Below are 21483 nucleotides of genomic sequence, written 5' to 3'. Positions count from 1 at the left end.
CAGTTGCCATTGCGGAAACATACACGCACGCACACACACACACACACATGCATGAGTTGTTGCTGATGATGATGATACTGATCATCATCATCATCATGTCAAACGCAGTGTCACATACCCATTTAGGGGGACGCTCCGAAATCCGATTGTTTTTTCATGAATCTATCAGATGGATTATATTCGGAGATACTGTTAGTAACGATAACGATCATACGGGTTCTTGAGTTGAGACTATCATCGGCGTGATTGTGGGCTGCTGCTAATGTTGATCGTCCTCGCCATTTGCGTTCGCGTGAAATACATGTGGAGGGAGAAGGCGACTGGCGACGAACGACTCCGCCTGCGCCAGCTGGACCCGCCAGTCGTTACGTGACAGCAGTGCTCAACATTTTTTCTTAGTCCTACTGTGTCGCGATTTGCAACAATAAAGGTGCAGTATAGTAGTTGCCTGATTAACACTGGAGCCGATACGGTTAGCAGTACTATGAATGGTTAGGGCGTATAACGGAACTAGAAACCACGACAAATAAGAAACAGCCTATATGTTTATGACGATGCAACGGAGCACAAAGAAGAAGAATGTGCTAACACAGCTGCCAGGCATTATAAAAAGGAAATTTCATCTATTTATTGTTCTCCGGTAGAGGAAAAAAAAACATAGTCGGGATATTTGGCCAGCTCGAGTAGGTCAAGCAGAGACACGGGACATTTACTAAAAAGTTGGTACTGTCCCTCTGAATTCGGGAACGCTGGCAGCAATAGATGGGAGGCAAAAAGGACAGGACGCACGGAGGCTATTGGGGGTGGTAATCTTCGCGCCAGACACCCACGTTTTCTGCACGGCGGCAGTCGATGCCACATCCACGCGTGTATAGCCCCAAGCGCAACCTCACCACGGTGACGTAAACAGTCGACGAGAAGGTGCGTTACACGTGGAGAAATAAGCGCACGCGTGGAGTGAGCGAGAATGTTTTCTGTGCAAGAGTAATTCGCCTGCTGGAGACAACCGGAAGAAATAGCAGCGGGTAAATGCGACATCTCGTACGTGGGTGACGGGCAGCATGAGCGGCTACGGAACGATGGATTCACTTCACTCCATAACGGCACCGAAACAATTACACCGGGGGATATGCAAATGGGAAGCGATCGCGGAAGAGTCGGCCCCTCGGTGCTGGTCCCTGGTTGCTTCCGTGGAATCCGTGGAGGACAATGCCACACGGTGGTGAATTTCGAGGTGCCTCAGCTGATGAGGCGTCTCAGACAGCTGCAAGCTCCGCCATGGGAGACGGAAACGGCCCCTGCGTTATGCGAGAGAAGTTGACAAGGAAATGTATTCAGCCGTAGGCACGCTTACAATTGTGGTATGAACGTAAAGTACAATATAAGGTATAGCACATGTAATACATGATACTTGATGTAAACAGATTAGCAAGTGAAATGATAAAATGGTGTCTGCTTGACACTGGCTTCGCCACACACAACAACAACAAAACATCATTACAGCGTCCACGCGAAACCATTATTGTCAGCCTCGAATTTATGAAAGACACCCGGGGCACATACAAATACAAAGTCTCAACTCAGGCAAACAGAATTGAGCATTATTCTGGCTGTAGAAAGACTGCCTCGGGAAACGGTTAGGTACCGCGTAGACCAGCGGCGAATAAACTCGGCGTCACCGAGTTTGAACAGCTGTTCTTCAAGATGACCGCATACTATTACCCGTAGTTTTCGCATTCTGGGGTGCATTGCTCTATTTGACTCTATAGATCGTTCTGCAATGTTGCGGAAGCACCACAAAACGTATCTAGCGCTGTAGTAGACGAGACTCGCAAACCGATCTCGGTGCCGTGGTGGCCGCACGATGGATATTCCAAACATTCTTGCAACTAGCTTCCAGAAGGTGCGTGCTACAACGCACTCCTTTACTACATGCGCGTTGGTCTCTGTGCAGTGTGGCAATAATCAGGGTTGGTCGGACACACAACTTCTGTACGCCATGTTCGGCCATCTGTACTATACCTGCGTCTGCCCGTGCTTCTAGCGCAGGCTTAGCGGCAGAAGTATAGACGCGCTTCGTCTTCACGAACGATTGATTGATTGATTGATTGATTGATTGATTGATTGATTGATTGATTGATTGATTGATTGATTGATTGATTGATTGATTGATTGATTGATTGATTGAAAACTTTAATTTTCCACCGAACTGGGGTGCCCGCCTCTTACCCTACGCGCAGCTAGGGGGGGAGGATGAAGCAGTCCCCGCGTGTCGAGGACGGTGAGCCTTCGCAGCCTCAACGGCCAGGCGGATTGTTCGACGCTGGTCGTCTTCAGCCTCGCTCTGGAGCAAGGCTTCCCAGGCTTCTCTACTGTCAATGTTTTCCTTGGCCCCTGGAGGGCCAGCACACTCCCTTATTATATGGTCTAGCGTACCTTTTTGCTTACAAATTTTGCAGAGGGCGTCGTTATAGTCCCTCGTCTGTGTTAAGTGGATCCAATGTGGTGATGTACAATTGTTTCCCTGGAGGCGCCGCCAAATGCGAGCGTCCGCCAGAGAGAGACTGATGCGGAGGCGGTAAGATTATTCTTTCGGCTTTGTAATGATCTACAATTTCCCTGTACGTGATGATGTTATCTTTGATCCCTGGAACTGGCTACTCTAGAGTTGTCCGGTGGTAGAGTGCTCGGGCGAGCTTGTGAGCGGTTTCGTTACCTGGGACTTCTTCATGGGGTTCACAACACGCTAGTTAAGCTCACTGAGGCAGTACGAGTGCCCCAGTTAGAAAGATTAAGCCAGTCCAAAACAACGAGAAAAATCATGGAATAGGTAGGAATCCAATGCGACAGCGGTGCCCCGACTGGCAAGAAGGACATTTCCGTTGGACGTGCGTAAACACTTCCGAACTGCCCCCATACCTAAATATATGCATCCTATCTGCAACAAAGAGATGAAAGCTCACAGGGCTAAGGCTTTAGTAAATAAACTCAACAACACACCGGAGCATAAAGTAGCGTACGTGGACGCCGCTTGCGGCAGAGACGGGGCTGCGGTATCGACGGTGGTCGATGGCGACGGGTGCGTTAAGATAGCGTGCTCCACGTGCAGGAGGGTCGCCTGTACAGCCGAGGAGGTTGCAGTAGCGCTCGCTTGTGGGGGTACAAACGCGGGAGTCTTATTATGCGATAGCAAATTAGCTATCCGAAATTTTAACAAAGGGAGAATCTTGGAAGAGGCCCTCCAAATTCTACTCAAAAACCATTCTTTATAAACGACAACCCTATGACGTCGCAAGCACGCAGGCGTGCGGGCAGGAACAAAACGAAACAAAAGCACATTTTGCGTTTTTCTAATGAGCCACTTCAATCTGTCGCCGCATTTATCTTCTGCTTAGGCAGTTTACCTAAGCCGCAATAGAAAGGTCAGAACGAATAGAAGCCCGCGCGCCTGCTACAGCCAGCAATCGCACGCTATGCAGGTGGCTAGGCACATATGCTTAGCACTTCTTGGCGTGGAGGAGTTCTGTACTTTGAGTTTTCACCAGAAGCGGCAGAGGGGTGGAAAGGGGTACCATCCTAAGCACACTGGAAAACCGGCAAACGTGACAAGTATACAAGAAAATGAATTTCTCTAATACGCATTCTTGGCGCACACACCGAATTACATGTGCAGTGCATATTTTCTAGCACAGCTCTAAGGCACCCGTTCCGGCGACGAACGTCGGCGTAACCGAGCGAACGAGAGAGAGAGAGATTGCGAAGAAAGGGTGAAACTGCGAACGCGGGGCGCAGCGAGGGAACAAAGACGCGAGGAAAGACAGCGGAGGAGGAGGGTTTGGCGAAAGCGTGAGAAAAAAGCGTACTGCTGCGACGATGCCTACGAGATGGCGCCAGAGTAGCGCGCACCGCCTGGGAGGTCTGTTGGCTGCTGTGAATGGCGCCCACGCGTAATCCACGCGCTGCCACTCGCGATCTCCAGATGAGCGAGGCAGTCCCGCCACACTTCGCTCCGTTTGCAACCTGCCGCACGAGACAGATTGTCCGCCCCGGCCAATATATCGCCAAATGAAAACGCGTTTAGAGCTGCGCTCGAATTTCGCATTAGGGAATATCGCAATCCTCGGTTAACATTTTAGTTGATCTATTCAAGAATTTGCAGAATAATAGGGAAACATGATCCTCGTGTATAACTTTGCTCAACGATAAATGGCGCTTACTATAATATGCACAAGTCTTGTGACTATTGGAAGATATTTACCTTTGAGAGACGTATTTAGCACTTTTATACCTGTTCGTTAATGAGAGAGCTGTGTCTTCTGGACATGATTTTGCCTTGCTTATTGCGCTACTCAGGTTGAGTGCAACGGAGAGGAGAAGAAGGCAAGCAAGAAAAGACGACTGGAGGGAATGAGATGCTCATGATGATGATGGTGGTGGTGGGGATGATGATGATGATGGACATGATTTAATGGGTTTAAACCATCTGTGGTGGAGAGACCCCGAACTGTGTGGTAATATGATAATCCTGTCATCTTTTTTGCTTCTCTTCTATTTTCCTTTACACTGAACATGAGTTGCGTTTGAAACAAGACAATATAGTGCCAAACCAACTTGGCCCGATCTGCCAACCTTTTCGCCCTCTGGACAGTCATTTTTTATGAAGTCCAGTAACGTTTGCTGTTAGTACGCAGATCATAACGTAGCTGTTCGTATTTCGTGAGCACAATAGTCTCTTGTTGCCTAATCCAGGGAGAATCAAACAGTGGAATTCACGGCCTTCTAAATTTTTGTCAGTGACGAGAAAGCCAGTCAAGAGCATCATTCTGGGGAAAAAAATTGTTGAGGTAAAGGCATAATAATGGAACAGGAGAGTTCAGGGATATGTCCAGGTTGTCCCCTTTCGAAGTATTACGTTTACTGCTTCTCTAAAAGCTCTGACTTAAAGAACCTTCTCCAGCACGAGTGATGTCAAAACAAGAAAAGTGGGAGGACATTGCGCTGGGCAACTAAACACCGTCCTTTTCAGCCAATTTTCGCTGTGACTGGCTGGAACTGTCAATATGAGCGTTAGTCGAATAAGAAACAACACATTAGGCCCTGTCGAAAAAGAAATGTACTGAATAAAATATTTGCTTCAGTTTTATTAATTGACACGCGGGACAATGCAGTTTTCTAAATAAACAGAATCACTTATTGCGCTTTCTCCTCTGGTACAGAATTTTAAAAAAAATTTATCATGTGTATATCTGACACTGCCATTCTCAAAACGTTACCTCCAAATATATTCGAGCCTTTCAAGTTCTAGTTTACTGGATGGTGAAAGCAGAACTTGAAGCCAGTTCTGAAATGCCAGAATTTTGCCCACAAAACGCTTTCTTCGTAAACTTACTTGTAAGAAGCTTCATTTATTGCTTTTTAAAATTATTTATGGGTTGGCGTTATTTGTCTGGACAGCCTGTCATTTATCGTTAACATTCCTGTCGTTTTAGAATTACGTAATCAAACATTCGAACGAGAAGTTGGTGCGTAGAGTGAAACGTAGGGTCAAGGGGAACGCTGTGTAGGGTAATAATAATGAAGTTTTTTTCTCTCTCAGCCACCACGTAAGGTTTCTTTTTTTAAAGGTGGTTGCCAACATTGCACGGCGGTTTGACGCTCGCCGTCTTCGTTCGCGTCCGACGCTGGACGTCACGTGACCGAGCCCGCGTTGCCCTGCAGGTCGGGCTAGGTGGAGAGAGTGCGGGTCTCCTCCTCTAACACGATCGTGGCTGTGCGCGGCACTGGCAGATTGGCCTAGATGTATTTCTGGTGCACACACCGTAGCACTGGCTGCCCCGCACGACCCAGCGGATATGTCGCCCCGCGTGCCGTATGTCGGACGTGACCTGCCGCGCGTGACAGCACGAGAGGCACGCATGCAAGGGCGAGCCTAGATGGCTGATGGCTTCGTGCGCGCGCTCTCCCAGCTGCTTGCCGTTGGAGGTCGCGTAGTGTGAGCTCTGCGCAATAAGAACGGTTGAAACTTTGAAGCGGGCAGCCGCGCGAAACATTTTCATTTGGGAAAAACAGGATGATGATGATGATGATGCAAGGATTCACGCCCGTACACCGCGCTGCCACCGCATCTCGTTACGCTAGCGTAATGACACCGAGGGCTCAGAGCCATCGAGTGAAATCTTTTCATGTTTGAGCCTACCGCGTGACGCCAAGCTTGTTTAGTTACTAAGACTATGTCACTATGTGACTATGTGACTACTAAGTTACTCGGATAAAAGATTTCACAACGCAGGCGCATGGAATAAGAATTACCTCGCAGAAAACGAGTTCGAAGCTCTAGCAAATAAAGAAAAACGCACTTTTTTTTTCGCAAGCGCTGCCGTCTATGTTAACAAATAACCCCCCAAAATTCTGGAAGGTTATTAACCCTAATAACTCACAGCCATTAGCTCTGTTTGATGAACAAAACCATCGTATTCCCGATTGCGAAATTGCTGAACAACTTAACCGTACTTTTTCTTCCGTCTTCACAATTGAACCTGTTAACATATTACCTCGCTTCCCTTTTTCGGATCATGCAGTCATGCCTGATATTACCTTTTCTCCTTACGCCATTGAGAAACTAACTGATTCATTAAAACTTACATCATCGTCTGGTGTCGATGAATTAAATGTTAAAATGCTGATAAACACCAAAACAAATGTGAGCGCTATGTTCTGTGCTATTTTTCAGCAATCATTGTCATCAGGAGTGGTTCCGGAAGACTGGAGAGTAGGCAAGATTGTTCCAGTCCCCAAAAGAGGTCCTCCATCGCTGTGCTCTAGTTATCGTCCCATTTCACTCACCAGTGTTTGTTGCAAACTAATGGAGCATGTTATTTACTCTCAGATCGTAAGCATTTTAGTATCCAGTAACCTCTTTAACCCAGCTCAACATGGCTTCCGTAAAGGTCTTTCATGTGACACCAAACTAGCTTTATTTTTTCATGATCTAAGCTCTAACCTTGACTTGAACGTACCTGTAGATGCGATTTTCTTAGACTTTGAAAAGGCATTTGACAAAGTTCCACACCAACGGCTACTCCTAAAACTTTCCCGTCTCAAGATTAATCCATTTGTACTAGACTGGATACGTAGCTTTCTCACTAACCGACAGCAGTTTGTATTTGCTAGCACACAATCATCTAAAAGATCTGTCCTTTCGGGCGTACCACAAGGCACAGTTCTCGGAACACTACTCTTTCGAATTTACATTAATGATCTTCCTACTGAGATCTCTTCTAACATTCGGTTGTTCGCAGACGATTGTGTAGTTTATTGACGCATAACTAACACTTCAGACATGGATTTGCTTCAAAATGACCTAAAACGCATTGAATTATGGTGTAACGAATGGTTGATGTCTTTAAATACTAAAATACCTCGCTAGTTTCTTTCCATCGCAGACAGCATCACCAATCAGGGAAATACACCATATACGGAGCCGAAATCTCATCCGTAGACTCGTATAAATACCTCGGCATAACCTTTTCAACTACCCTAAATTGGTCACATCATGTCGTTAACTTAGCCAATGCCGCGAATCGAACCCTTGGTTTTCTCCGCCGGAATTTAAGACTTGCTCCCCCATCAGTAAAATTGTTAGCTTATGTTACATATGTCCGCCCTAAGTTAGAATATGCATGCTCTGTCTAGGATCCTCATCAACATAACCTATCTAAAACACTGGAATCAATTCAAAACCGTGCAGCTCGGTTTATCTACTCTGAATGTTCTTATCATGCAAGCGTGTCTGAACTAAAGACCCGTGCCGGTCTTACTAATCTAGAATCGCGACGTCTTATTTCTAGACTGTGTCTTTTTCACAAATTCTATCATTCACCACTCCACATTTCAGCTATATTACCAGCTCATCGTCAGTACAGCCGCATTAACCACTGCAAAGCCGTGTATCCTCCCCCGGCGCAGACTACCTCTAATCTACGATCATTTTTTGTGAAAACCGCCAGGGAGCTGAAACGGTCTGTCTGCCGACATCACGCACCACTCCGCCGCTCATCACTTCAAGGCTGCTCTCGAATCACTGTTTTGTTAAACTAAGCACATCGCTCATGTTATACCCCATCTCTGGGGCCTTTGAGGTTTAATAAATAAATAAATAAATAAATAAATAAATAAATAAATAAATAAATAAATACTGCAATGTGTACGCCCTATATAGCTACGAACCTCCGTGTGATTGTCGAATGCTTTGCTATAGCTATCAGCGGCCTCATTCTTTGGGCGAAACTGCGACTTTTTTTCCCTTCCTTCATAGATTATATCACTGTGAACGTGATGTCACACTGACGTCAACGTCATCAGCACAATGCATGATGCGCACAATTTGTGCCTGACCGGTGGCTTAGACCACTTTCTCGTTTACTGATTCGCCATGTTATCTTTTCCGCAAGAAAAATAAATAATAAATAATCAAATATCATATAAATAATAAATAAAGTAAAGTTCTGAAAACACGACTCTCATATGTGCCTCCTCTGACGTACTTTATTTGTTGTCACTCTAAATCCAACACTTGCACACTTCCACTACCGACGTGTGCATAGCATCCCTTGACCTGCGCCTTTTCTCTCAAGTTTCAGCAATTCGGACCTGGCAATGGACGTATAATACAGATGGGGGGAGGGGGAGCGGGAGCAGGCTCTTCCGAACCAGTTGACTTTGTGGGAGAGTTCACACCGGAGATGCGGAAGCTGCAGCGCCAAGTTCTGAGGAGTCACAACCGCTACAGGCGTCGACACGGAGTTCACACTCTGAAACAAGATCCTCAGGTGAGGGGGAAAGGGGGAGACACGACAACATATCTTTCTCTTTCAGCACAGACCTACAGAAAAAGTTACTAACGTCACCTCACATTTGCTAAAGCGAGAAACTTGAAGCGATCCAAATATGTGCTGTTCGATTGTTTATTCTAAGTTTAGGCCACTGACACACAGATTAAGTTTATGATTACTTACAATAACGAAAAACTCGAACTACAAAAAAGAGTAACTGTCTAAACTTTCGTTATTTATTTGTTCACCATAGGAAAGCCCTTATCCGCAGAACGTGGTAGTGACCTTTTTCCACACGCCATCATTAAGCACATCCTCTAATTCCAGGTTATTGCGATAGCAATTATATGTATATATAAGATTATATTATTATATATAAGATTATTATATTTATATAATATTATATATAGATTATTATTATATATAAGATTAAGAAGAGATGCGATCCTTGTTTCAGTGAAAACATCAAGGTGGGCTGCACCTATTGTTCCTACATGTGGTAAAAAAGGATGGGCGCATCTGATTCTATGGAGATTTTAGTGTCACCAACAACCCAGTAGCGACAGTGGACAAGTATTCAATTCCAAGGACTGAGGACCTGTGGACTGTACTTGCAGGGGGTGAGAAATTCACCAAATTGGATTTGTGCGACGCCTATCAGCAAGTAGTTCTTGATAAGGCCTACAGAGAGTACGTCACAATTTCGACATACATGGGGTTGTTTCAGTACATCCGCTTGCCCTTTCGAGTGTCGTCAGCTCCTGCTATATTTCAACTTGAGATGGAGAACTTGCTGAGAGGACTACCACACGTGGCCGTCTATTTCAACGGCATTCTTGTCACAGGTGCTAATGATGCTGAGCATTTCAACAACCTTCGTGCTGTGCTTCGCAACTTCAAGAATCTGACCTCAAAGTGAAACTCGAAAAGTGTCATTTCTTCGTGCCACAAGTGGATCATCTTGGGCACATCATCAGCAAGGAAGACCTTTCCCCGAACATCAGAAAGGTGGCTGCCACCCTCCATGTCCTTATGCCAAAAGACGTCAAAGAACTTCAGAGTTTCTTGGGACTTGTCAATTTTTATAGGCATTTTTTGCCTAATCTTTCTGCACTTCTTTCTCCCCTGCACTCTCTTCTCTGTGATGGAAAAAAATGTGAGTGGGGATCAGCAGGACGCATTCACAGCCTGCAAGCACCTGGTGACCTCAGCTCCAGTTCTCGTACATTTCCGCCCTGACAGGTCTGTGTGTCTCAGCTGTGACGCATCACCTTATGGCATAGGTGCAGTTCTGGCCCCCAAAGATGCTGATGGCCGAGAAGATCACATTACTTTTGCCTCACGGAGCTTGTCAAAAGTAGAACGAAATTACAGTGAACTTGACAGGGAGGCCCTGGTACTCGTGTTTGATGTAGATTGGTTCCACCAGTACTTGTGGGGCATACTGTTTGAAGCATACACTGACAACAAGCCGCTTCTCGGACTGCTGGGTGCCAACAAGCATCACCCTGTGCAAGCATCACCAAGATTAGTCAGGTCAGCTCTCAAGCTATCCGCGCACAAGTACGCACTTGTATACAAGCATGGAAGAAAGCGTAGCGAAGCTGATGCTCTTAACAGACTGCCGCTACCTAACGACAGCACCGCACTGCCTGACCCTGCCGAGATTTTCAGGTTGGAGGAGGCCTATCCACGACTTCTTTCACCTGCTGTGGAGGCACGAGCCACCAGGAACGATCCAGTTCTGGGTTACGTTGTGCATTCTATATTGGAAGGAGAGAGCCTCCCAGCTGGGCCAGAGTGTAAACCTTTCAATACAAGAAGCTCAGAACTCAGTCTCCATGAAGGTTGCCTACTATGGAGGTCAAGAGTCGTGGTTCCAAAGTCACTGCAGGCCCAAGTACTTGGAGTACTTCGCGCCAGTCACCCTGCTATTGAAGAAAGCTAAATGATTGCCAGGAGCCATGTCTGGTGGCCAGGCATAGACAATGACATTGCCAACAGTTTGAAAAGCCAAGCTTTGGAAATTCGACTGGGAAGCGCGAATCAATGCAAGTTCAGACAGAACGGAATTTTGTGCAAGTTCTAAGCGTGAAAAACTCTCAGCAATAGAGTCAAGGGACGGAGGAGGACCAGGATTTAACTCGATGTCGCCTGACAGAAGAAGAAGCAAAGAGACAAAGTGAGCATTAACGGCGAAAAACATATGCACCGACAGAAGAACACTTTGCAACGCTTGAAAGTGTCTGAGGGCCACGACACCGCAAGTAAGCATGGATCGTTAGAGCGAGTACAAGATGCGCCTGCCAAATAACCAACCTGCAGCAAGAAGAAAGGCATTCTTGTGACCATACTCGTAGCGGTGCAATGCCCCAAGTGGTCCGTGAAGGGTGGGTGCCTTTGTAGCCAAGGCATTGCTCCCGCGCAGATAGTGGCGTGGTATTGGCAGGCGAAGATCCGGTCGAGAGTTGTGTTACGTTTCGCCTACGACGCGCGGTTTAGCCGGCGCGGCTGCAACAAAGCGGCAGACATTTTGGCCCGTTCGGCGCCGCCGCTACGCCTCCCCGCCAAGCGCGTCCAGCCATGTTCCCATGCCACGTGTCTTCATGTGCGTGTGTGAGTGTATGTGCATATTGGTGCCCACGCTTGTCGAAGCGCGGCAGCCGGGGAGAGGAGCTCCCAACAAATGTGAAGCAAGGGGGTCCGAGCGGCGCCGACACGACGGCTGCTCCTCCTTCTCTTCCCATTGTGCCCACGCTTGTCGAAGCACGGCAGCCGGGGAGAGGAGCTCCCAACAACTGTGAAGCAAGGGGGGTCCGAGTGGCGCCGACACGACGCTGCGCCACCTTATCCCATTGTGCCCGAGCGGCACCGTCACGTGCTCGTCTATAGAGGGGTTCCTTCTTGCCCTCAACTGCGAGAGTATAAAAGCAGCTGCCCCCGGACGCCAAAAGAGGGCTCCGATTTCTTCTGTTGAGTAACGTGCTCTCCCGTCTCTCTACTTCGGTCAACCTGACCGCCAACTCTTTGCGATGTTAGAATAAACAAGTTGTTTTGTTGTTACCAGTCGACTCATGCTTTGCCGGGACCTTCGGATGCTTCCAGTTGTACCCCAGGCCGCCAGGCCAACGCTACCCTTGGGGCTTGCGACCCAGGTGCAACAACGGGCGTCAGCGCCGAGTTCCCAACAACTCGCGCCAGCGGTGCGATTACAACAACTGGCGCCAGCGGTGGGATTACAACAACTGTCTGCCAGCGGTGGGATCGCGACAACGGAGGCCAGCAGCGAAGAGATGCAGTTGACTGTATGCTGAGCAGCTCAACAACGATCCGGGAGCAGTGCAACGAGCCCTGTGTGATGACTGGTTGCCTGCAGCGGAACGACTGCGCTGAACTCTTGGCTGCGAGGTTTGGTGAGTGCGGGACTTTCTTCTTCTGAGCTTTGCCAGGCTTTTGTTAGTGTCAGAAACAGAGCTGGTAATTGTGGTTGTCGTTGCTGCCGGGTTAGTTTGCGGCAAGACAATAGTAGGCAGTAGAGAAAGCAGCATTCAGAGCAGCCATGGATTTGAAGTCGTTGCGCAAACCGAAATTGCTGGAGCTTGCAAGAGAGTTGGGTCTGGATGTCTCAGACAAACTCAGAAAACCAGAACTGCTAAAGGCTATTCTTGAGTTAGAGGCTGAGGATGACGAGCTGTCGGAATGCCTTGAGACTATTGAGGAGAGGTCAAAAAGACAGGAGCGCGAACTTAAAGAGCAAAAAGAGAAACAGGAGCGCGAACTTAAAGAACAAAAAGAGCGAGAGCAACAAGAGAAAAAAGAAGAGCGCGAACACGCTTTGGAAATGAAGCGTCTCGAGGTAGAGATGGAACGCGCTCGTAATGGAAGTCAGGCACACGGTGCAGGAGAACGCGTATTGTTCAAAATGACTGACCTGATGCGGCCGTTTAAGCTTGGAGAGGACATTGGTTTGTTCCTGGTTAACTTTGAGCGAACGTGCGAGAAGCAGGGGTTCTCTCGGGAAACGTGGCGACAGCGCTTGCTCACTTTGTTACCCGGCGAGGCGGCCGACGTAGTCGCTCGCTTGGATAGAGAGGAGGCAGAGGATTTCGACAAAGTGAAATCGAGTCTGCTAAAAAAGTACCGGCTGTCAGCGGAGGCGTTCCGTCGGAAGTTTCGGGAAAATGAGAAAGGCAGAAGTGAGTCATATACAGAGTTTGCCTACAAGCTTATGTCAAACATGCAGGAGTGGCTCAAAGAAGAGAAAGCGTTCGGTGACCACGATAAAGTTCTGCAGTGTTTCGGGCTAGAACAGTTTTATAGTCGGTTACCTGAGAACGTGCGGTACTGGGTCTTGGATAGGCCTGACGTTAGTACAGTGGCTAAAGCCGCCGAGCTAGCCGAGGAGTTTGTGACGCGTCGGGCTCGCGGAGCTAAGGACGGTCAAAAGGGTGAATTTGGCTCCAAGTTTGAGAGGCCAAAGTTCACACCCGTGAGAGCCAAGGGGAACACACGTAGTGCGGATGCGAGTGAAAGCAGTGCGACCGAACCTAAGGAGACGGCGGCAGCCGAAGCCGAACGCAGAAAGCGGTTCGAGACGAGGCAAGCGCGCGTTTGTTATACGTGCCAGAAGCCGGGTCACTTTTCGGCGCAGTGTCCGGAAACAAAACCAAAAGTTGTGTTTTTGTCAATATGCAGCACTGACGAGAACATGAAGCTTCTCGAGCCTTACATGCGAGACCTCCTCGTGAACGGGAAACAGTGCCGAGTGCTTCGCGATTCCGCAGCTACAATGGATGTAGTTCACCCCTCTTACGTAGAACCCCATATGTTCACGGGCGAGTGCGCATGGATCAAGCAAGCCGTGGAAGCTCATAGTGTGTGTCTGCCCGTAGCAAAAGTGCTTATTGAAGGACCTTTCGGAGCACTTGAAACGGAGGCCGCAGTGTCATCTATGCTGCCCCCCTCCCCAGTACCCGTACCTATTTTCGAACAGGTCCGATCTCCTCCTGCGCGAGAAGGGGCTTTTGTTTGGTGAGGCTAGCGTTCAGGCCTTAACCAGATCGAAGGTTCGGGAGCTCGCTGCAAAGGCGGTAGTTGCGGGGCCGACGTTATCAAACAATGAAAAAGGGTCAGAGGCGCAGCAAGCCGATATTCAGAGCACGCCCGAACTGAATAAAATTGAGTCTGTAACGTTAAAGGCACCAGATACCGAGAGGAAATTGCCGATGCGGGAAAGTTAGAAGAGCTATCTGCAGATTTGCTCATCGCGCCTACGTCAGACGGACTTGATAGGTTGCTAAAAGTCAGCCGGTCGGCTTTGATAGCCGAGCAAAAAAAGGATGGCAGCCTAGAAAACGTGCGCTGCAATGTCAAGGAAGGTATCGCCAGGAAAAATGCGCGTTTTGTGGAAAGAGGTGGAGTCCTGTACCGGAAGTATCTAGACCGCAGAGGAGTGGAGTTCGATCAGCTGATCGTGCCTCAATGCTATCGTCAGGATCTGTTGCGCTTGTCGCACGGGGGTTCGTGGTCCGGACACCTAGGAGTTAAGAAAACTAAGGACCGTCTCTTGCAAGAGTACTATTGGCCAGGGTGTTTTCGGGACGCAGACCACTTCGTGAGGTCATGTGACACCTGTCAGCGGGTGGGCAAACCAGGGGACAAATCGAGGGCGCCGTTGAGATTGGTACCTATCATTACGGAGCCTTTTAGACGGCTCGTTATTGATACAGTGGGACCTCTGCCGGTAACAGCCACGGGGTACAGACACATTTTGACGGTGATCTGCCCGGCGACAAAGTTCCCTGAAGCAGTGCCGCTTAAAGAACTTAGCTCAGTTGAGATAGTCAATGCACTACTGTCCATATTTGCGCGAGTTGGTTTTCCTGCGGAAATCCAATCAGATCAGGGCACAGTGTTTACTAGCGCTTTGACGACAACTTTTCTCGAAAGGTGTGGGGTAAAGCTGTTACACAGCTCAGTGTACCACCCACAGTCGAACTCCGTTGAGAAGCTCCACTCCGTCATGAAGCGCGTGTTGAGAGCATTGTGTTTGGAACATCAAACTGACTGGGAGCTGTGTCTGCCTGGGGTGATGTTTGCATTACGGACCGCGCCGCATGCGGCTACGGGGTTTTCGCCAGCTGAACTGGTGTACGGTCGCTCGCTGCGATCTCCGCTTCGCATGCTTCGAGAATCATGGGAAGGCAGGGGCGACGACCCAGTCGTGGTAGAGTACGTGCTTAAGCTCCTCGAACGCTTAAGAAGGGCACAGGAGTTGTCAGGTGAAGCAATGGCAAAGGCCCAGCAGAGGGCCAAGGTTTATTATGATCGGACCGCCAGGGCCCGTCGTTTTGAGGTGGGCGATGAGGTCATGATATTGCGCACATCGCTAAACAACAAACTAGACGTGCAGTGGGAGGGCCCAGCACGAATTGTTCGGAAACTGTCGGACGTTAACTACGTGGTGAGTCTGCCAGGAAAGCGGAAAGCACAGCAAGTCTACCACTGTAATCTGCTCAAACCTTATAGACAAAGGGAAGCAGTGGTGTGCATGATGGTAAACGTTCCCGAAGAGCTTCCGGTCGAGCTTCCGGGACTAAGCTCAGTGACGAACAGGAAAGACACCGATCAGGTCATTAGTGACTTAGTCAGTGGAGCATCGCTGTCGCCTGAGCAGAAAACCGAACTACACCAGCTCTTACAAGAGTTTCAAGGTCTGTTCTCTGAGAGGCCTGGTAGGACTTCTGTACTTACTCATGATATAGAACTTACCTCCCCAGAGCCAGTACGATCCAAGGCGTATCGGGTGTCACCCCGCCAGAGCGATATTATGGAGGCTGAGGTAAAGAAAATGCTACAGCTCGGTGTTATTGAGGCAGGTGAGAGTGATTATACGTCCCCTTTGATTTTAGTTGAGGTACCGGGCAAGGATCCTCGTCCTTGCGTCGACTACCGCAGGCTTAATTCCATCACTAAGGATCAAATTTATCCGATCCCCAACATCGAGGAGCGCCTTGAGAAAGTTAGTAGCGCTCAGTTTATTTCCACCCTAGATCTTGTCAGGGGTTATTGGCAGGTTCCACTTACAGAAGAGGCTAGTAGGTATGCGGCGTTCATTTCACCAATGGGAACATTCCGTCCTAAAGTGTTGAGTTTTGGTTTGAAGAACGCGCCATACTGTTTTTCAAGCCTCATGGATAAAGTGTTGCGGGGACAGCAAGAATTCGCTTTACCGTATCTAGACGACGTAGCGATATTCTCCGCATCCTGGTCTGAGCATATGGCACACTTGCGGGCAGTGCTAACCCGCCTGCGCGAAGCGGGCTTGACAGTCAAGGCTCCTAAGTGCCAGTTAGCACAGGCCGAGGTTGTCTACCTCGGTCACGTGATTGGTCAGGGTCGTCGCCGCCCCTCTGAAATAAAAGTGGCCGCTGTGCGAGACTTCCCGCAACCGCGCACGAAGACCGATATTCGGTCGTTCTTAGGTGTCGCCGGCTACTATCAGAGGTACATTCCCAGGTACTCTGATATCGCGGCTCCCCTGACGGATGCTCTAAGAAAGACAGAACCCCAAACAGTCGTCTGGGACGAGACAAAGGAAAGAGCTTTTAGCGCCCTAAAGAGTGCCCTAACAAGCCAGCCTGTGCTACGGTCGCCAGACTATACAAAAGGGTTCGTTGTTCAGTGCGATGCTAGTGAGCGAGGCATGGGCGTTGTACTGTGCCAACGGGAAAATGGAGAGGTAGAACACCCCGTCCTGTATGCTAGTCGTAAGCTGACCAGTCGTGAGCAGGCGTACAGCGCCACCGAGAAAGAGTGTGCGTGTCTCGTGTGGGCCGTTCAGAAATTGTCATGCTATCTAGCCGGCTCGAGGTTTATCATTGAGACGGATCACTGCCCTCTCCAATGGCTGCAGACCATCTCTCCCAAAAATGGCCGCCTCCTGCGCTGGAGCCTCGCTTTGCAACAATATTCCTTTGAGGTGCGTTACAAAAAGGGGAGTCTCAACGGTAACGCCGATGGCTTAAGTCGAAGCCCCTAACGTAGGAATCAGCCTCAAAATTGGTTGTTGCTGATGTTTTTCTTCCTGAGGCAGGATTTTTAACATATTGCTTTTGTTTAGTGTTTCAAAGTGATGACATGCTTTCTAGTGCAATTTTCCAATTTGTGGACGCGTTCTAAGTGCTGCTAGACTACTGTAAGGAACTAGGCAGTGGTATAGAAGGGGAAAGAGCCTGGCAGGGCTTAGTGAGGGTTGTGCCGTGCTTGCTGACTGAGCGGTTGAGTTTCACCGTAGTTCTAACGCTTGCCGGGAACGAGAACAAAAATGTGAACTCTCCCGAAGTCACTTTGCAGTGTCCTGTGCAAACCTGAACGAGAGAACGAGGCCTTCTCTGTGCGCTGCGCTCAAGAAACGTCGAGGGACACCCGACTTCGGTTATGAGCATCATCGAGCGACATCCCTCCGGACAGCGGATGCAGTCCCCTGACCATCGGGATCTCCTTCCCCCGGCGGGGCGGTCTGTTACGTTTCGCCTACGACGCGCGGTTTAGCCGGCGCGGCTGCAACAACGCGGCAGACATTTTGGCCCGTTCGGCGCCGCCGCTACGCCTCCCCGCCAAGCGCGTCCAGGCATGTTCCGATGCCACGTGTCTTCATGTGCGTGTGTGAGTGTATGTGCATATTGGTGCCCACGCTTGTCGAAGCGCGGCAGCCGGGGAGAGGAGCTCCCAACAACTGTGAAGCAAGGGGGTCCGAGCGGCGCCGACACGACGGCTGCTCCTCCTTCTCTTCCCATTGTGCCCACGCTTGTCGAAGCGCGGCAGCCGGGGAGAGGAGCTCCCAACAACTGTGAAGCAAGGGGGGTCCGAGTGGCGCCGACACGACGCTGCGCCACCTTATCCCATTGTACCCGAGCGGCACCGTCACGTGCTCGTCTATAGAGGGGTTCCTTCTTGCCCTCAACTGCGAGAGTATAAAAGCAGCTGCCCCCGGACGCCAAAAGAGGGCTCCGATTTCTTCTGTTGAGTAACGTGCTCTCCCGTCTCTCTACTTCGGTCAACCTGACCGCCAACTCTTTGCGATGTTAGAATAAACAAGTTGTTTTGTTGTTACCAGTCGACTCATGCTTTGCCGGGACCTTCGGATGCTTCCAGTTGTACCCCAGGCCGCCAGGCCAACGCTACCCTTGGGGCTTGCGACCCAGGTGCAACAACGGGCGTCAGCGCCGAGTTCCCAACAACTCGCGCCAGCGGTGCGATTACAACAACTGGCGCCAGCGGTGGTATTACAACAGTTGGAAAAGGCGATGACGGCTGAACGATGGTTTCACGCTGGTTCCAGCCCGGCTCTTCGCAAATTCCTGCACCGGTGGTGACGTTGCAGCCAAGGCAGGGTAATATCGGCGAAGTTTGCGACAGCAAGAAAGCCTGCAGCAAGAAGAAAGGCATTCTTGTGACCATGCTCGTAGCGTTGCGGTGCCCCCAATCCAGTTCACTGCAGCGGCGGCGTCGGGAAATACAAAAATGGCCCTAGCATCTGCTTCTCCGCAATGCACGGTTGCTTGACTACCACGTGATGACGTTCTGCCAATAGAGGCGCTAGCGGCGTGATAAAACAGACGCGCAACTCTGCTACCTTTGGTAGCATATACAGTAACTCTAGTGGTGTTCAGGAGAAGGCGATGGTGGCGCCATCTGGATTATCCCTCAGCGCGGAGCCCTCGCTGGACCCACTCCCTCAATCTAGTTCACTCTAATTATACTCCGTTTCATACATCAGGTGCAACGCTGTGGAGGCTGGAGATACTTTTTGCAGTGGCTGCATCCGCACTTAGAAATAGCTCGGAGTTTCCCGGCCCGTTTTTCCTGAAATTTTTCTTTATATAAGCTTTTCTGAATGAAAAAAAAATTACTCTTAGAAACGAACAAACCCTGTACTCATACGGCTGCTAACACGTTGTTTTAGATCAATTTGCTTTTCGTTGTTTCTTTTCGTTGCCCGTCGCGGCACCGTCACGCGCATGCTTGCGCGAGCAAACGCCTCCTGGCGCGCAGCGAAGCAGAGACGCGATCGCGCGGAACGATAAATTTTGGTGACCGGACTTCTTGCGCAGCTTATACAGCGTTGCAGCTGATGCATGAAACGGAGTATAGAAGGAGTACTGTTACTTGAATCGGTCATTGTTCTCTCCGCATGGTCGCCAGCTGCACGTGCACGCTCGGTTAGATATAGCGAATACGAAACTATATTCGCCCCGCATAGTTGCCAACTGGCTATATAAACTCGCCTAGATGCAGCGAATACTTAACACGACATGTATAGCTTTCTTGAGATCAACGAGAAGAAAGGGGGTTATCCGAGGGGCCCGGTTTTTGTTAGTCATATCATAGGAAGCCAACAAACACTGACACCAAGGACAACATAAGGGAAATCACTTGTGTTTAATAAACGAAATAAAGAAACGATAAATTAATGTAAATGAAAGTGGATGAAAAAACAACTCGCCGCAGGTGGAGAACGATCCCACAATCTTCGCATTTCGCGTGCGATGCTCTACCAATTGAGCTACCGCGGCGCCATTTCCACATCCACTTTCTTGGGTATTTATGTTTCCCAGCAGTGTATTTATGTTTCCCTGGGAGTGTTAGCCAGCGCCACCACTCACAGACGTTGGCGGTGGAAATATTTTTTGAAATCAGATAGAAAGATAGATACGGCGGGCCTTGGTCATGTGTTCAGGCACACTTTTCGCCTGACATTGTACCATGGCTCGCGTTAGGCCAAGGATTCCAAATGCTGGCGTTTCCATACTGCCACCTTTCGGTCTCTTAGCATTACGCCTGTCATTTTCCGTTCTGTCGTGCGGTGTTAGACTCATAGCTTCCTTCCAAGTTTGGTAGTATTAGGGCTACGCAGTGCAAGCAATTCGAGTTTCTTGCGATCCTGAAAATGTATCGCTCCGCTCGTTTCGTTGCAAAGGGCGTCCAGTAATCGACGCCCTTTGTAAGCGATAAGCTCTTGCGCATTGCTACTAACAATTTATTTCGCCTCTGATGAATGACACACTGCTTGTGATCTACGTCCTGCCGCAGTTGGATCGCTACGCTCAAGCCTGGGCCCTGGTGATGGCGAAGAGGGACCGCATGCAGCACAGGACCAACCCGTTGTACGGAGAGAACCTCTATATGTGGTGGAGCAGCAACTTGGAGGCACCCATCACGGGTAACACACGCCGGTTCATGTCAGAATGAAATCAGAATACGCGAGTTTCACCTCACAAAGAACCGGACGGATATTGAGGAACACCTTATACAGTTGGGTGGCTGGAGATCAACTTCGACCGCCCATGACTCTGCATTCAACTTTAGATACACAAGCGTTCTAACGTGTCGGTACACCATCGTAATGCGGCCAGCGTGGTAGGCAATCGAACCACAAACCTCGTGGTTAACAGTTATCAAAAGACGCTCTCCATTTCATTGCGTTCCTCGCCTCTTGACAGCCCATGAGATCAGAATAACCTGTAAAGATAGACAATGCTATTCACTTTGAAAGCGAACAAAAGTGACGTCCTCTACGCGAGAATCCGCCGTGGTTGCTCAGTGGCTATATGGTGGTGGGTTGCTGAGCACGAAGTCACGGGATCGAATCCCGGGCACGGCGGCCGCATTCCGATGGAGGCGAAATGCGAAAACGCCCGTGTTCTTAGACTTAGGCGCACGTTAAAGAACCCCAGGTGGTCAAAATTTCCGGAGTCCTCCACTACGGCGCGCCTCATGATGAGAAAGCGGTTTTGGCGCGTAGAAACCCCATAATTTATTTTAAATCTACGCGAGAAAAACCTTTGAATGGGCTTTCAAACAACGCTAGTGGTCACCGCCCGAGGCTTGCTTTGGTGTTTACGTAAATTTAACGTCAGGAGAATGGAATAAAATCAAAATGGTATAGTTTTCTTGATGATGATGATGATGATGATGCTGATGATGATGATGATGATGATGATGAATTGGTGCTCTTCGGCCACATCTTAAAAGAAACTCAGCAGATCATGTGACATCGAACGCTGGGCACGCATTGATGTCGGCAGCTTTCTCGGCACGCCCCACCCGTACATAATCGCCAATGCATGGCACGAAGGCCGCGTATGCACTTGGCCGTGTGCGCTCGTTCAAGTCACCTCCAACATTTGCCATGGGGAAAGAAAGTGCGCATCAAGGCACATAGGCTGGCTGTTGGCTTCAGAAAAGACTGCATGGCCATCAACACGTCGTGTGGGCCAAGCCAAGATCGTTGGATGAGCAGGCCACACGCGTTGACAGTCGTCCAAGTTTACTGGAGATGTCTGTGCACCTTCTCTTGGTGTTGTGACAGACGACCGCGAGTATGTTCAGCTTTTCCTTTATTTTACTTGAGGGACAAAGACGTGCTTCCTCAATGTCATTGTCGCCACTGTCGAACAGACCAGCGTACGTGTTGCATGACCGGGCTGTATTCTTGCCTGTGGCATTCCTCGCTGTGCAAGCGGTGCACAAGGGCAGCACTTAGCTTGTTCAGCCAATGTGCTGTCATTGGGCTGCTTTCATTTCTGCGAGCGGTATACACTCGAACCAGTTGCACTCAAAGAAGTGGCAGAGAACTGTACTGCGTTTG

General features: G+C 49.3%; 1 protein-coding gene across 1 annotated transcript in view; it reads left to right on the top strand.

Annotated features, from left to right (window-relative positions):
• LOC142591329 (uncharacterized) overlaps positions 1 to 21483 on the top strand; it is a 44006-nt gene that overhangs the window by 20053 nt on the left and 2470 nt on the right. The window contains exons 6-7 of the mRNA XM_075703655.1: positions 8634 to 8828; positions 19926 to 20055. Coding sequence (XP_075559770.1) covers positions 8634 to 8828; positions 19926 to 20055 — 325 coding nt within the window. The remainder of the gene's footprint in view (positions 1 to 8633; positions 8829 to 19925; positions 20056 to 21483) is intronic.

The sequence above is a fragment of the Dermacentor variabilis genome, chromosome 8 (assembly GCF_050947875.1).
Source record: "Dermacentor variabilis isolate Ectoservices chromosome 8, ASM5094787v1, whole genome shotgun sequence".
In the NCBI taxonomy this organism is placed as follows: Eukaryota; Metazoa; Arthropoda; class Arachnida; order Ixodida; family Ixodidae; genus Dermacentor; species Dermacentor variabilis.
The sequence above is the reverse complement of the archived record's forward strand: the minus strand, read 5'-3'. Positions and strand labels throughout refer to the sequence as shown.